The 14,877-nt window shown below is 35.2% G+C and overlaps 2 protein-coding genes across 6 annotated transcripts; one reads left to right on the plus strand and one right to left on the minus strand.

The window, feature by feature from the left end:
* The first annotated feature begins 925 nt into the window (after positions 1–925).
* Positions 926–3,669, plus strand: LOC105118177 (DNA glycosylase superfamily protein). The gene is made up of 5 exons (XM_011016073.1): positions 926–1,751; positions 1,885–1,942; positions 2,036–2,119; positions 2,211–2,346; positions 2,804–3,669. Exons 1-5 carry the CDS (start codon positions 1,100–1,102, stop codon positions 3,092–3,094), a joined length of 1,221 nt encoding a protein of 406 aa, XP_011014375.1. The 5' UTR covers positions 926–1,099; the 3' UTR covers positions 3,095–3,669.
* A 2,659-nt stretch (positions 3,670–6,328) lies between these two features.
* Positions 6,329–10,423, minus strand: LOC105118188 (uncharacterized). Of its 5 annotated transcripts, XM_011016081.1 has the most exons (10): positions 10,054–10,423; positions 9,589–9,653; positions 9,299–9,467; positions 9,115–9,209; positions 8,423–8,878; positions 7,789–8,334; positions 7,452–7,664; positions 7,199–7,354; positions 6,625–6,722; positions 6,329–6,589 (listed from the first exon to the last, which is right to left on the minus strand). In XM_011016081.1, coding segments are annotated over exons 1-10 (1,839 nt in total). In that variant the 5' UTR covers positions 10,094–10,423; the 3' UTR covers positions 6,329–6,588. The 5 variants fall into 5 exon arrangements, with proteins under 5 accessions (XP_011014383.1, XP_011014403.1, XP_011014396.1 ...); XM_011016101.1 differs by having other exon boundaries at positions 6,491–6,722; positions 9,115–9,194; XM_011016094.1 differs by having other exon boundaries at positions 6,491–6,722; positions 9,115–9,206.
* Between the last annotated feature and the right edge of the window lie 4,454 nt (positions 10,424–14,877).

Raw genomic sequence — 14,877 nt, forward strand, 5'->3', positions numbered from 1 at the left:
CAAGGAATCTACCGGGCTAGTGCTTGCAGGTGTTTCAGGGGTTAAGCATTTAGGTACTATAAAATGTGAAAAACAAGGGAGGAATTGGGAAATTGGGTTTGACATTATTGGTGCTCTTCTCATGTTGGCAAATATTTACTTGTGATACACTGATGATGGAGATCTCCTAAAGGGAAACGGATGCAGTCCAATTTGACTGGAAAGCATATACGTGACAAGCCACTTCAAGAATTTGCATATACATGTGAGCTATTGCTATATTAATTTCATAAAGGTCTCGAATGGAATTCTAATCCTTTTTGTTTCTAATTGGTTACAACCGCTAAATCATAACCAAAATCAACCTCTAAAAGGTTCTTAATCTGTGCTCACAACAAAAGTTTTTGATTTTGTGCTTATAAAACTCAAAAGGAAATCCTGCATGTTATCTTCCAGTATTCACCCACCAAAACAAGGCGAGAGAGACAGATTCCCTCCAGCTAAAAAGAATAGATCAATGATTGGTCTTTTTCTTCCATTGTTACCTTCCTTATCCACCACTCCAGCCTGATATCCTGCGAGGTGTGGGAGTCATATATGCATCGCCATTAAAGTGGCACCAATAGGGGAAGTTCCAAGAAAAAGCATTTCTGTATATTTTGCATACCATCTCAACTAACAAATCCCCCCTTGCCAGTCTCTTGATTCTATCTCCCTCTCTAACAATAAGTCAGTTTCAATATAAAATAACAGCAATTAGTGATAACAATTAACAGGGAGATAGATTAATTAATCAATGCCAATTGGGCAAGTCAGATGCGTGTCATGATCACCCCTCGTGGCCTAGTTAACAAAAAGTAATGCCCTTCACTGGAGTTTGTATGGCAGACCCCAACCTCCCCATGTTACAACTTACACTTTATATGTCCCCACTCCTTCCCTTTTTTATAACCTCACATCCCTCCCCTTACCTCCTTCAATCTCTCATCAACTCTTCCTTTCCCTCCTTCATCAACAATCCCTCTTTGTTCTAATCTTTTCATAAGCCCTCTTGTCACATACCACTCATACTTTACACATTAACTTGGCTAAAAATCCCTGTAACACATTTTCTAGAAAAATGTGCAGCTCTAACGCTAAGGTGACCACAGGAGTTGAAACAACACCAGCAGTGGCCAGGATCAATGGCCGGCCAGTCCTTCAACCTACATGTAATCGTGTACCTCCGCTTGAAAGGCATAATTCTCTAAAGAAAACAGCACTAAAGTCTCCTCCTCCTCCTCCTCCTCCACCGCCACTACCTCTACCAACTTCTGCTAATAAGACCAACAAGGCCTCACCTCCTTTATCCCCAAAGTCAAAGTCCCCCAGATTACCAGCTATTAAGAGAGGGAGTGATGTTAATAGCTTGAATTCGAGTTCTGATAAGGTTGTGATTCCAAGAAGCACTACAAAGACACCGATTTTAGAGAGAAAGAAGTCGAAAAGTTTCAAGGAAACTAGTGTTGGGAGTGGAGCACTTTCTTCTTCTATTGAGGCATCGTCGAGTTATTCTTCTTCTTTGATCGTTGAGGCACCAGGGAGCATTGCTGCCGTGAGGAGAGAACAAATGGCACTCCAACATGCACAGAGAAAGATGAGAATTGCTCATTATGGAAGATCGAAGTCTTCCAGGTTTGAAGCTAAAGCTGTTCCTGTTGATTCTTCAATCAATGTGACAACAAATACTGATGAAGAAGAAAAGAGATGCAGTTTCATCACAGCAAATTCAGGTAAGGAAAAATATGAAATGAGTTGATCAAATGTTTCTTAGGTTCCTGTGGTTGAATTTGGTAAAAATAATTTTAAACTTGAATGAGACATCCCTCTAATTTTTCTCCAAACTTCCAATGCTTTTGTGCTTAGATCCCATCTATGTTGCATACCATGATAAAGAATGGGGAGTTCCAGTCCATGATGACAAGTAAAGACTCTGCCTTGGCCTCTGTCCCTTATTTTCTGTGTCTCGTTCAGTTGCAAACGAATTAGTTTTTTAACATTCCTAAATTTCTTACAGGATGTTATTTGAATTGCTAGTTCTAAGCGGTGCTCAGGTTGGTTCGGATTGGACTTCAATCTTGAAGAAACGCCAAAATTTCAGGTGAGTTATTGTTTTTTTAAAAAAAAGATTGAATTCCTTTTGTCTCATTGTTTCTCAGAATTAGCAAAAGCTAATGTTTCCTCTTCTGCAGGGATGCATTTTCAGGATTCGATGCAGAAATTGTGGCCAACATTACTGAAAAACAAATGATGTCAATCAGTGCAGAATATGGGATTGAGATTAGCCGAGTCCGAGGTGTTGTGGACAACTCTAAAAGAATTCTCGAGGTAACTAATTAATCCAGCATCGAAATTCGCAAATCATTTCGTCCTTTTCATAGTCCGCTCCGGTCCCTTCTTTTCATGGCACTCCTGTTGCATATAAAAACGTATTCTTGCATTATTCAAACTTCAAAAGAACCTTTTTTATTCGGTTTAAAAAGAACTTGTTTAAGAGTTCATGATTAAGAAAAGATGCAATCTCTTGATCAATGTCAACAGCTTGTTAATTAGTCTTCCCTTTTTCCTCTTTTTTTGGTGAAAACTAGCTGGCAAGCAAGCTCCGATCCCTTCCTGCTTTTAAATTCATGGTGTGCCCCACATTTTCTGTTAATAACCATGCAACAAAGGGACCCGTCGTTATTTAATTAGACCTTGTTTTATTTGAAAATTGATAGTCTCAATTGCTAAAAACAATGTGGTTGCTAATGTTTCTTGTAATATAATAAACTTTGTGTCCTTACAGATCAAAAGGGAGTTCGGGTCATTTGACAGATACATATGGAAATTTGTGAATAACAAGCCTTTCTCCAACCAATACAAATTTGGGCACAAGATTCCAGTTAAGACATCAAAATCAGAAACTATAAGCAAAGACATGGTTAGGAGGGGGTTCAGGTTTGTTGGTCCAACCATGGTTCACTCTTTCATGCAAGCTGTAGGGTTAACCAATGACCACTTGATCACCTGCCATAGGCATCTTCCATGCACCTTAATGGCAGCCCGCAGGCCTACCGAGGCACAAGCTGATCAATAGACGCAAACTGACATTAAAAAGGGGGGACACAGGAAAATTAACAAGACATAAAGAATATATGCTATAATGCATGTGTAGTTAAGCTCATTCTCTAACTTGGAATGGTTGTGTGTATAATATTAGATAGGAAGAAATATTAAAAGGGTTTGTGACTAGTCACTTTGTGAGATGCTGTGAGATTTTTCTTTTAAATTTGTTTCTAATTACAGTTTGAGTGCGCGATGAAATAGATTAGAGAGAGGAAAGGTTGGCATAGTACTGTTGTGGTGGAAGAGACAGGTAGCATGTGCAATTGGGAGGTGGTGGCATGTGTGGGTTGCCAGTCGCTTTTTATTCCATGTGACTTCTCACACTTTGCCTTATTCGAGGGGTTTTCCTTTAACAGGCTGTGTGAGATACTCGTTGAAGGAGGGTAGGGCCACCTGCTATCATCCCCACCTCCCTCTCTTTCTATGTGTTTTGAGCTATAATTCTCCTGTATTTTTAACCTTTTTAGCTTCTGAGAGAATATTATACTCCAATTGTGAAATGTATCTTTGATTTGGTGTGGCATTTTCAGTGTTGTTCGATGCATTTGTCATGTGCTTCCCTTTAAAATTTATCTTTCTATAATTTCTAGCCATATATGGATTGGACGAGATATCTTCTCCATGTGCCCACTGTCTATTTCATACGCTCTAAGTTCTATCACAGAAACGCATTTTGCTATAAAATCAGACACCAGCATAATGCAGGGAGAGAAAATACGACGTAAGATACACCAAGCCATTCTTGAATATAACAGAGGAAAATTGATGGATACAGAACAATGAGCTAGGCCCTCGTTTATTACAAGGAAAGAAGCAAGATTGTGCATGATTTTAGAGTTTCAAGCTTCAACATAAAAGATAATAGATGAATTTAATGGGTTCTTGGTGAGAATCTGACTCGTTCTCTATACTCTAGCTCATATAGAAGGAGAACGATGCGTCAGTCCGCAAACATTTACTAAGAAGTCCGTAATAAAACACTCCTGCTGCAATAGTTGAATGCTTTGCAATATAAACTTTAAGAAGTCAAATCGATGACTAATTCATGTGACGAGTAAGAATATGTTCGACACGGTTTTTGAATTATGACATTTAAATGTTCGACACGGTTTTCGAATTATGACATTTAATTTTAAGTTAATTAATTTGGGAACTTTCTGTACTCCAGATGTCATTGCATGAGAACTTCCCAGCACCATTTTTTCATAACCACCTTAGTTTCAAAAGTATAATAATCTGTTAGTTGAAATCTAAAACCACTACTCTTGTTGAGTTATAGCCCAGTATTGCTATAAAACAGTCACATCCTTCTTGAGTTAGATCTTGTATAAATATAAACCACGCATGGCATTAGGTATTCATGACTACAGCAACAAGAAAAAGACGTTGTTCTAACTTGCAAGATCAAAGTATGGGATCTTCACCAGAATATGCATATACTCTGTTTCATATAGTAGTCACTGATTAGCAGCAGAAAAGATAATGGGTTTAGGCTGTAGTCGTAACTAAGTGTTCAAAGATGAAGGGTAAAGCTGAGATCAGCGAATGAGCCGCATCCCAGATAGCCAAATCTGGCTGTTCCCCAACTTGTTGAAAAGTAAACGAGTCAATAATTGAGCCAGCAGTTTCCCAATATCACAGCATACAGATTTAAGCAAGATAGAAGCAATTTCTTCTAATTCCATGCATAAAATCCGTGGCCTGCAAAGACTTCGAGCAAAATTGCCCAACGAATAATGCCTGGTCACCCAAGCTTTCTACTTTGACCCTCTTTGGGCAACCACTCATGTCCAGTATGAATGCCTGAAAACCAGCAGTTCTTCTACATGTCTATTGCCTGGCTACAATACTTCGGCATTCTCATGACCATTGGAATATCACCGCATGACTCAAACTAGATAGCTAGTTGCATAAAATTCAATGATTTGCCATTATCCAAACCCTTGTCTAACTTGCTGCCACTCTCCATTTCGAGGTCATATACCCTGCGTGGTCAACACAGAAACATCCCCTTCGATATTATCATGTCTGCAATGCAAGTGGGTCAGTCCTTGACGGATGTCCAAAACAAGTCCTTTGGTCTACAAAATAAAAGAGACCCCCGAACAGAAGTAGTCCTTCAACTGTGAGGAGGTCCGACGAAGGCTTGATGAACTTGAAGGCAATTTCAATAAAAACGACACGTGACATTAAATCTCTATATCTTAGGAGTGAAATCACGTCTCCGGTGAATGGACTGTAATTGTACACCGAGCTGTAATTATCCGAGATTCACTAGAACCAACCTCTAATTCAAGCCAAGCGTAATGTGGAATGACAAGTTCATATACTTCCGGTCTAGGAGATTAAAAAACCGACCAGCATATGGACATTGTATAACCATAAGCAGTTGTACGAAGTTCAAGAAATTGAGGTTCTAGATCAGGAAACGCTACTTATATACATGTTGCACAATCAACACCGAACCAGAGGCTCTTAGGCAGTAGCAGTTATATGTTGTTTGATTTATATTTTACTGGTGAGACAGCAGCTATTGCCAGCACAGAAGTAGATGCCTCAAAGCAAGCTAGTTCCAGTGGAGCGGAGGCAGAAGAGGTCAGACATGTTTCACCTGCAAGTAACACCTCTACTGTAGTGAATTTAGCAGAGAAAGCTAGGCAGAGGGCTATGCTGAGACACGGTGGAGGTGGAGCTCCAACAGCGCTTTCTCCTCAAAACACTAGGCCGTGGGAGAGTTCTAAGTGGTCGCCCAGCAGGTGGGCACACTCCCAGTCAACAGGGTTAGGGTTTTACATGGTTTTATTAAACCCGTGCTTGCCGCTTTTTCTTTTTGGGAAATTATTCAGTAAGTACATATGACGAGGGAATTTTGACCGAAGCGAAAGTGCACAGAATCACATAGCCCTTGGATAACTTTGTATGAATAGCAAGCGTGAATAGAAAAAAAAATAGCATCAATATGCAAAACTACTCGCATTTTGATAAGGATCATCAGGTTTAGCCACCACCAGAAACACCCTTATTTCTAATTTACAATTTCATTTTTTTTTTTTATTAATGTGATAATCAAACCTAATCAAAAGTACCCTTCACCACTTAGGAAACAAATCCCAAGGGCATGGGCATAACCACATCAAGAATTTCCACCATTTAACAGGGTAGGAACTAGGAAACCAACAAAAGAAAGGGACAAAAAATCAAATTCAAAGGAAAAAAAAACAAAAAAAGAAAACTACATGATACCCCAATGTTAGTAGGGGGATGGGCTTTCTCATATGATACAGACAAGGAACCACTTCGAGTGTCGCCAAGGCATCCCCTCCTTGAAAAAATTTTACTCCCAGTACCTCACAACAGAGGATCTTCGTTTTTTTTTTTTTTTCTTTCCCCTGAACGTTCCCCATTCAGGTGGCTTTTGCATCAGCAGCAATGGCTGTATTTCCACAGCTCCGAATTCAACTGCTGTTTTTAGGAACAGAGTTTATCGGGACTTTATTCCGTCACTCTATTGTGTTTTCTCCAACCCGAGAGTCCACCTTGTTTTTTGTAGCAGATATATCTATCGACTGAAAACCAGTGATCAATTCATTTGTTTTCTGCTGCCAAATAGATGAGAAAATCACAAAATTAATAAACCAACACTATATCAAATAAAAAATCTTGTTAGAATAATAAACAATAAGCGAGAACATGGGAGCATGTCTGAAGGAGAGGAAAAACTAGGCATGATTACAACACTTTTTAAGAACAGAATAAAGCCAAATCCCAATTTCATATCTTTAATGGCATAACATTGTCCACTATCTTGTTGTATGGAGAACCATTCTTTATCCTTTAGTATTTTATGGGAAGAGAATCAAACACAGAATCTTAAGATGCAACAGCTTCACGCCATTAGCCATTGATTTTGACAGCAAATATGATTCTCAATCCTCCAAAGATTATGATGACAAGATGGTCTACTAATGAATGCACTCACCAAAACAATCCACAAGATTTGAAGGGAGAAAAACTTTTAAGAGAATAAATACAAAAATACGTAATAATAAAAAAGGAACAAGGGTAGGAAGCTAACCTGTTTGTGATCAAAATGGGATATCAATGACCTTGGTCTTCTCACATGCATCGCCTTCTGGCAACTTTCATAAAAATCGAAGTCATCCAATATTGATGTCTTTGAAACATAGTTCTTGAATATGTTCAGAATTTCAATACCTTGAGGAAATTTTACCTGAAATGGGAGAGATAGTTAAAATTGGTTCAAAGAGAGCACAGAATTCGCACAAGAACAAAAGACCAGCAGCGAAAAAATGGTTAGTTAAGCACACCTCCTGTGTGTCTCTGCTATTTGTTACCGGCTTGTTCTCATTATTTTCAAGTATTATATGTCGTAGTTGGGGGTTTGGAATATCTTTAATGATATGCCACTTGACTGGGAAATAACCATTCCACTTCTCCTGTTGCCAGAAATCCATGTTTTTATTGAAATCAACACGACCAATCATTTCTGCAATTCCACAGAACTGGCCACTTGCATTTACCTAAATCAGCCAATAAAATTCCAATATAAATGCATCAGTACACTAACAAGGAGAAAATAATGGAGCACAGTAGGTAGTGCCTGAAACTCAGGTGCCAAAATTATAATAAAATTCAGGTGCGTACCGAAAAGAAAAGAAACACAGGGCAACTGCAGCCTTTCTGTGCTATCTTCTGTTGCGAATCTAGATATGCACTGTCCAGCCTCTTATTTCCATTAGGAGTACTGGCCCACACATTGTACTTGATGCTTTTATGAATATCATCTTCAATATAAGATTTGATGACAAAGAAAAATGCATGATCGTAGTTGGTTGGAAAGTCAGGAAGGTTATATTGATCCCTGCTAATAACTGAAGTTATGCTGTTACTGTTTCCGTTCCCATCAGGAGCCAAAGATTCAGCAGCAGTACCTCCAAATGCCACAGAACCTTTTGCACTGGTTGTCCTGGGACCATGATTCTGCTCATTAAGCAATGCATCATTGATGCCATTGGTCTTGCTTCTTGTTTTCAGTTTTTCATTGCTTCCCCAACCCCTTGCATTTGCCTTAATAGTGTTATTCGGATAGAGCATGGCACCCTTCCTTGGATTATAAGATGGAAACTTTGAAAATGGAAAATACCCTTTGCCCAGTACATCTGACTGGAATGAAGAGACATGCTGTGAAGCCTGAAAGTAGAGGGAAAAAAAATCATCAAAACAACCTCAAAAGGAAAAGACACGAGGATATACTGCAAAGTATAAGGAACTGAAATACCTTGCCAGGTAATTTTAACTGGTTACGCATGCCATGAACAGATGAGACATCCAGTGCTGGAAGGGAAGTCTTAGTTTCTAACGATTTGCTTAAGTCAGAAGGCAGTGCCTTTTTTGGTACAGGACCACGAGGGTTACTAGGTGAAGACCTGTTAGGTTTAGTTCTAGGAATTTCCAGAACTCCGCTGTGGCCATAATTCCCTAATGTTCCATCCCCAGCAAAAACAGATGGGTCCCATAGGTGTGGTAAAAACTCTCCATAGGGAACAGGAGTTGGAATATATCCAGGGGAAGGAATGGATGGTTGGAACATGGAGCTTGGTGAATATGGTGATTGAGCAACAAATTGTCCATCAACACCAATCATGCTTACAGGCATGTAAGCGCTGTAAGAGCTGTAATTATGGTGTATCCCTGGAATGAAGTGGATCAAAGACCCATTATCTGCCTGCATAACCTAGGGGAAGCATGCGTGAATGTCAGATAAGCTGCTTGCATGATTTGATAAAAAAACACGAATTACACATGTGGCCATTGAAATTATGCTTTTTATGCTCAAAAGATTTCCAAAATTCAGTTAGCTACCTTGACAGTGACTATCAAATAGACAAAAATAAAAGACCTAACTAAAGAAGAAAAGGAATGGTTGTTTCCATATCATTACTGACCAGTACAAAGCTTAAAATTCCTTACAGGGTATTGAAGTTCTGTTCCATCACCAGCCACATAGTATAGTTGGTCATTAGACCCTCCTCCAAAAGTAGCATCATAACCTGGTAAAAAAGCTACTGTAAGAAATGAAAACATAGATGCATAATCAATAGACATACACAAACAAAAACAATTGATCGTACTTCATCTGTTGAAACGAACAAACCTGGATAGTAATATCCGTAGAAGTAGTTCTCAGCTGGATACGGCAAGGCCCGATCTGTAGTCAGGGAATCATGATCGAGCACATCATCTTCTTTGACACTCCCAGTAGCATCTCCTGCCGAAGAAATACACGACGTTGCATCTGATGGGCTCCCATCCTTTGAAAGGACCTAAATTAAAATAAATAGATAAAAAAACAGATTCATAAATTAATTATTTCGATCGTTATTTATATAAGAATTCAAATTCAATCAATTGAAACAAGGGATGGGTTTATAGGCGCTAAATTACCGTATTAGATTCGGAGAGTTCTAGAGAAGGATCAACCTTAAGATTCCTCATCATTTCTTCAATTGCTGATAATCATTAATTAAAAGAAAGAAAGAAAAACAAAACAAAGTCAAAAATCAAATAATTAACCACACGGCAATAACGACCAAAACTATAAGATAAAAAATATATATATTTGCAATAACAATTCTAAAAAATGGAAAAAAAAATGTACTCAGATCTGCACAATTATTGAACACGTAAAAAGGAAAGAAAAAAACTTAATATCCAGCAGACCGGTTATTGTTGTATTCGACAAGTGTTTTAAAAACAACTAAATAACAGAAAACAAAAAAAAAGGAAATCAAATTCATAAACTTGTTTTAATTTCTCTCTCTTTCCGGACAAAATTAATTAAAGTTAAAACTCATAACTCTATCATAATCCGACGAATAACACAATACACACATGCAGAGTGAGGATTACGTTTATGAGGGGATTGTTGTTGTTGTTGTTGTTGAGCCATAAAAAGTGAAGTCAATAGTAGAAGCAGTGAAGCAGAAGGACCCAAACACGGTCTTAAAAGGCAAGGCAGCCTCTTCCTATATATCAGAGATCATAAAGTGGAGGGGAAAAAAAGACGGAAACAAATTGAAAAGATAGCGAATATGGAAGGACCGGAGAGCGCGTTGTGTTGTTCGAACGAACTCTGAATTGGATATTTTTACTGACCGGCAATATCGGGATTACGATTGTACTCTGATTCCGCTTTTTGCAGAGCAGGCCCGAAATATCGGACACCAAAAATACACTGTAATAATACTGGGAGAGTGCTACTGAAATCGTGTGTTTTTCCTGGGATGATCGCTTGCTTGCTTGAAGGGAAGAGGAAGGCGAAATGAAAGGAGAGGGAAATGCTTTCGGGAATATTAGTAAGGGAAAGGGACGGCGGAGAATATGACACGTCCGTTATAGGTCAGATAGATCGAATTGACGGCTCTTTTTATTTTAGTATTTTTAATAACAATTGTTATTTTTAATATGATATTATTTCATTTTATACATGTTATTTTATTTATAAAAATTACCATTTACCTGTTTTTATGTGAAAAGAAAAAAAAGGACTATTGAGGTTTATTATTATTATTATTATTATTATTGGCGTGTTGTGATCATATTTGTCATCTTCCCTGTTTGGACCCCACTCAGTTTTTTTCCTTGTTTTCCATGCTCGTTAAGCGTTCAGCCTGCTTCCACTGTGGGCAAAGTTTGAATCTAGATATTTACAAGATATTATATAAATATTATATTAATTTAAGTTGTGGAGTGCTCTTTTTTATTTTTTTCCAGTGGGTTCATCAAATTATCTATGCTCAATTTTTTTTTTATGTGGAGTATTTGAGTCTTACGCTCCACCGCAACTAAATCTCGTAACCAATTAAATATTTTATAAATCCAATAAACATATAAATCACCATAAGTTAACCCATACTCAATTTTATACTTACAAGCTAGTGGTAATCTTTACAACTACACCAACAATATACCATCGGTTACGCCTTCAGCTATACTTTGCGGCTATGCTCATAGCGATGCCACCAGACTACATCCACAAATAAATTTTATGGTGGCCCGCACACAGCAGAAGATAGCTTTACTGTAGTTGTTGCCGTCCTCGCTCTTGCTTATTCATGTTTGCAAGACTTGGAGATATATGAAAAAACTATAATTTATATATATATATATATATTCATAAACATATCTATAAATATCTCAGATATTTATTAAAAAATTATATTAAATGTTTTATAACTTATATATTTATAAAATATTTCTTTAAGATATTTATTTTAAATAAGTTTGTATAAGTTCATCTCTCGATGGACATTAAAAAAAAATCAGAGCTCATCTTTCTAGTGCTCATCTCCCTTAACTTCAGGTCTAACACTGCACGTGTATAATACAGAACTTTAACAAGGCCTAATAAACATTCAATTCTATAAAATATTAATTATTCGTACAAATATTGTACTGGTTTAAAGCTTTGTAGTGTTGTTCTTGTAGGTGTTGCTAGATCCGTCAATTTTTCCAGGCCTGATTTTATCAGCCTATAAAAAACATTAAGTGGGCATTTTAAAGCCTCATCACCTGTTAAATAGTGGTGGTCGTCTTCAAAGATTATCATTTGAGGCCATCTCATGGTTACGGCTTTGCAAATCCTGTTTTAACTCGTAATCAAGAGAGAGATCAAAGCTATCGGTTATGAAAGATGCCTTACCCACGAAAGATAGCATAAAAGATAAATTCAATTTAATTATGTGAGAGAACTCTTAAATTTAATATCAGCTATATATCATCTTCATAACTCTATAAATGTTCTACCTGTCATCGAAATACATCAAATATATAATCGTGACTCTAATAAATACTGGTCCTAGATTCCTGAAACTACAAGCCATGCTCGACTATGTAATGATTTTTTTTTTTTGGGGTTGAAATATGGCTTTTTTTTCTAAAAATATTTAAATGTTTCAATTATTTTTTAAAATGTTTTTTGTGCCAAAATAAATTAAAATAATTTATTTTATTTTTAAATAATTTTTTTTAAAATTAATACATCAAAAAAAATATATAAATATTTTTTTATATAAAATACAATTTACAACAAGTTTTCAAACAATAACTAAATTAATGGCTGGGAAAATAATCAGCCGCCATGTATTTGAATGACATCTCACGAGTGGCGTCAGGACATGCCGTTAATTAACAGTGTTCCTAGTCCTGAGCTGACGTGGAGAGCAAATATCATCCTTTTAAAAAACAAAGTTACAATAGTTTTTTAACAAATAAATAACTGAAGAAAAAAATTGAGTTATTTAAGTTTTTATTGTTTTTAAAAAGTTTTTGAATATAAATACTCTTTTTCTGTACACTTTACAACAAGCTTCTTGAGATAAGCAAGAATTCTTTATTAAAAATATTAAATTTTTTATTAGATTTAATAATCAAAGACTAATAAAAAAAATTTATTAGTTTTTATATAAAGGTTATTGCTGAAATTTTTTAGAGTTTAATCAATCAATAACAAATTAATAAATTTAAGTCTTTACTGTTTAACATACCACCCATAACAAGATAAAACCATATACCTGTAAAGAGTATTATTTAAAGTGTGATATTGAAGTGATTGTTATTTTTTTGTTTTTTATTTAAAATAATATTTTTAAAAAATAGTTTTAATATCAACACAAGACAAGAGGTGTAAAAAAAAATTTAAAATTTAATTTTTGATGAACAGTATTAAGGTGCATGTTTATCCATTCTACTCCAAGCATCAAAGGGTAAACTTTTGTTTTTATCAATTTTATATTTTGCTCTACAAGTTCAGAAATTGATAGAATTGAAATCGCGTCTTCTCAAATAAAAGTTAATTTCATCACCAGGTTTTATGTTTTCAGCTTTTTTGAAATGCAGTTATGATTATTTTTTATTTAAAAATATATTAAAATATTTTTTTATTTATAAAAAAATATTTTTAATATTAACACATCAAAATTATTTAAAAATATTTGAAATATATTAATTTAAAATGAATTAAAAAATTCAAATAAATTTAACGAGTTTACTTGAGTTAATTTAAATTATTATTTTTTAATTTTATTATTTAAAATTAAATTAATTAAAAATAATTCAAATTATTTTTAAATTAATTGAATTAAATGCTTCATATTAAATTATTAAAATAATAATATATCAAATATATGAAAATATAATTAATTTTTCTAACTACCTTTTTAAAGTACACATCAGCATTAAAACAGGTATTTTCAAGAGGAAAAACTATTTAGAAGAGCGGAATTGATAATTTGATTTTTAACATAATATAAATATGGTATTCTTCATACATGCTTTTCAGATATTTAGAAAAATCGATTATATTTTAATATATTTAATAAAAATAAAAATAAAAATATTTATTAATATAATTAACTAGTATATAATACTCCAATCAATACTAATCTTTTGCATAAAAACATACGAAACAAATTTTTAACACTTTTGACCAGTATACACGAACAGCTTTACAACATAAAAATATTATTTTAGCTTTCTAATATGGCCTTCTGGAGCTGCAAAAACCTTTTAGTTTTAATTTAGTACTTTCTTAAGAGATATTCATATTACCAGTCTAACTCCACTCTTTTAAATAGCATCTCCTCGTCACCATGAAAGCCCAAAACCGAAAGGAGATTTTCTTTTGTTTTCAACCTGGTGAGTTTCGAGAGCGGTAGATTTGTTTTTTGTTTTTAATGTTTTTGAAAGTGTGTTTTATTTTAAAAAATAAATTAAAGATTTTTAGTATTTTTTTAAATTTTGATTTACTGATATTAAAAGATATTTTAATATATTTTTAAGTAGAAAAACATTTTTAAAAAATAAAAAACACATGATATGGCAATTTTCAAACATAGTATTACAACGAACAAAACAAAACCATGCGGTGCTGTCATAAAAGGAATTTTCTTTTCCCATTTAGCAACTTGAACACATCTCTTTGGATGCGCGCAGAATGGTTCCTTCACTGGTTGCATGCAAGCATTTCCCTTCACCACGAAAACGACAGCGTAGAGAAGATATATTTATACCCATCAATCCGACGGCTGGGATAATATACTAACAAGATAAGCAATCTGGAATTCCACATCCTGTAATGATACCTTCGCACGTGAAAGGGGACAAAATAAATAGTAGGGTCACCTCCAAGAACTCTTCCACTCTACCGACTGTCGTCTCTATCTTGTCCATTTTTTTTTTTTTTTATCATTTCTATTTTTAATTTTTTAAATAAATAATTATTTTTTTTCTATATTTTATTATTAATGGTGTTCAAATTTTATTTTTTTATAAAAAATAATATCGCCGTGCAGGGGTAATATTGTCTTGCCACTCAAGGATGTTCTGATGGAAGGGCCTAATTGAAAAACAATAGCTTTATTAGGTTTTCTTGGCGGGCAGGTCTTGCCAGGCCCAGCCATCCATTTCTTTCATTAAAACAAAAAAAATCCAGTTTTTTTTTTTAATTACGATGGTTCCAATGTTGGGAGAGCATGAGCTGCCACGTTTGACCCCTACAATGGCTGCACGTGTCAGGCCTTCGCAACAGTCCATCATCGAATTGGATAACCAATTCTTAGTATTTCTTTTTCTTTTTTTAAATAGTACTGGCCTAAAAAGTTTGGGCGCACAGCATTTTCATGCGTTTTGCTGCTGAAAATAATGCAATCGGAGTATATTTTGCTTGAATGTATT

The sequence above is a fragment of the Populus euphratica genome, unplaced genomic scaffold (genome assembly GCF_000495115.2).
Source record: "Populus euphratica unplaced genomic scaffold, PopEup_1.0 scaffold5.1, whole genome shotgun sequence".
Classification (NCBI taxonomy): Eukaryota; Viridiplantae; Streptophyta; class Magnoliopsida; order Malpighiales; family Salicaceae; genus Populus; species Populus euphratica.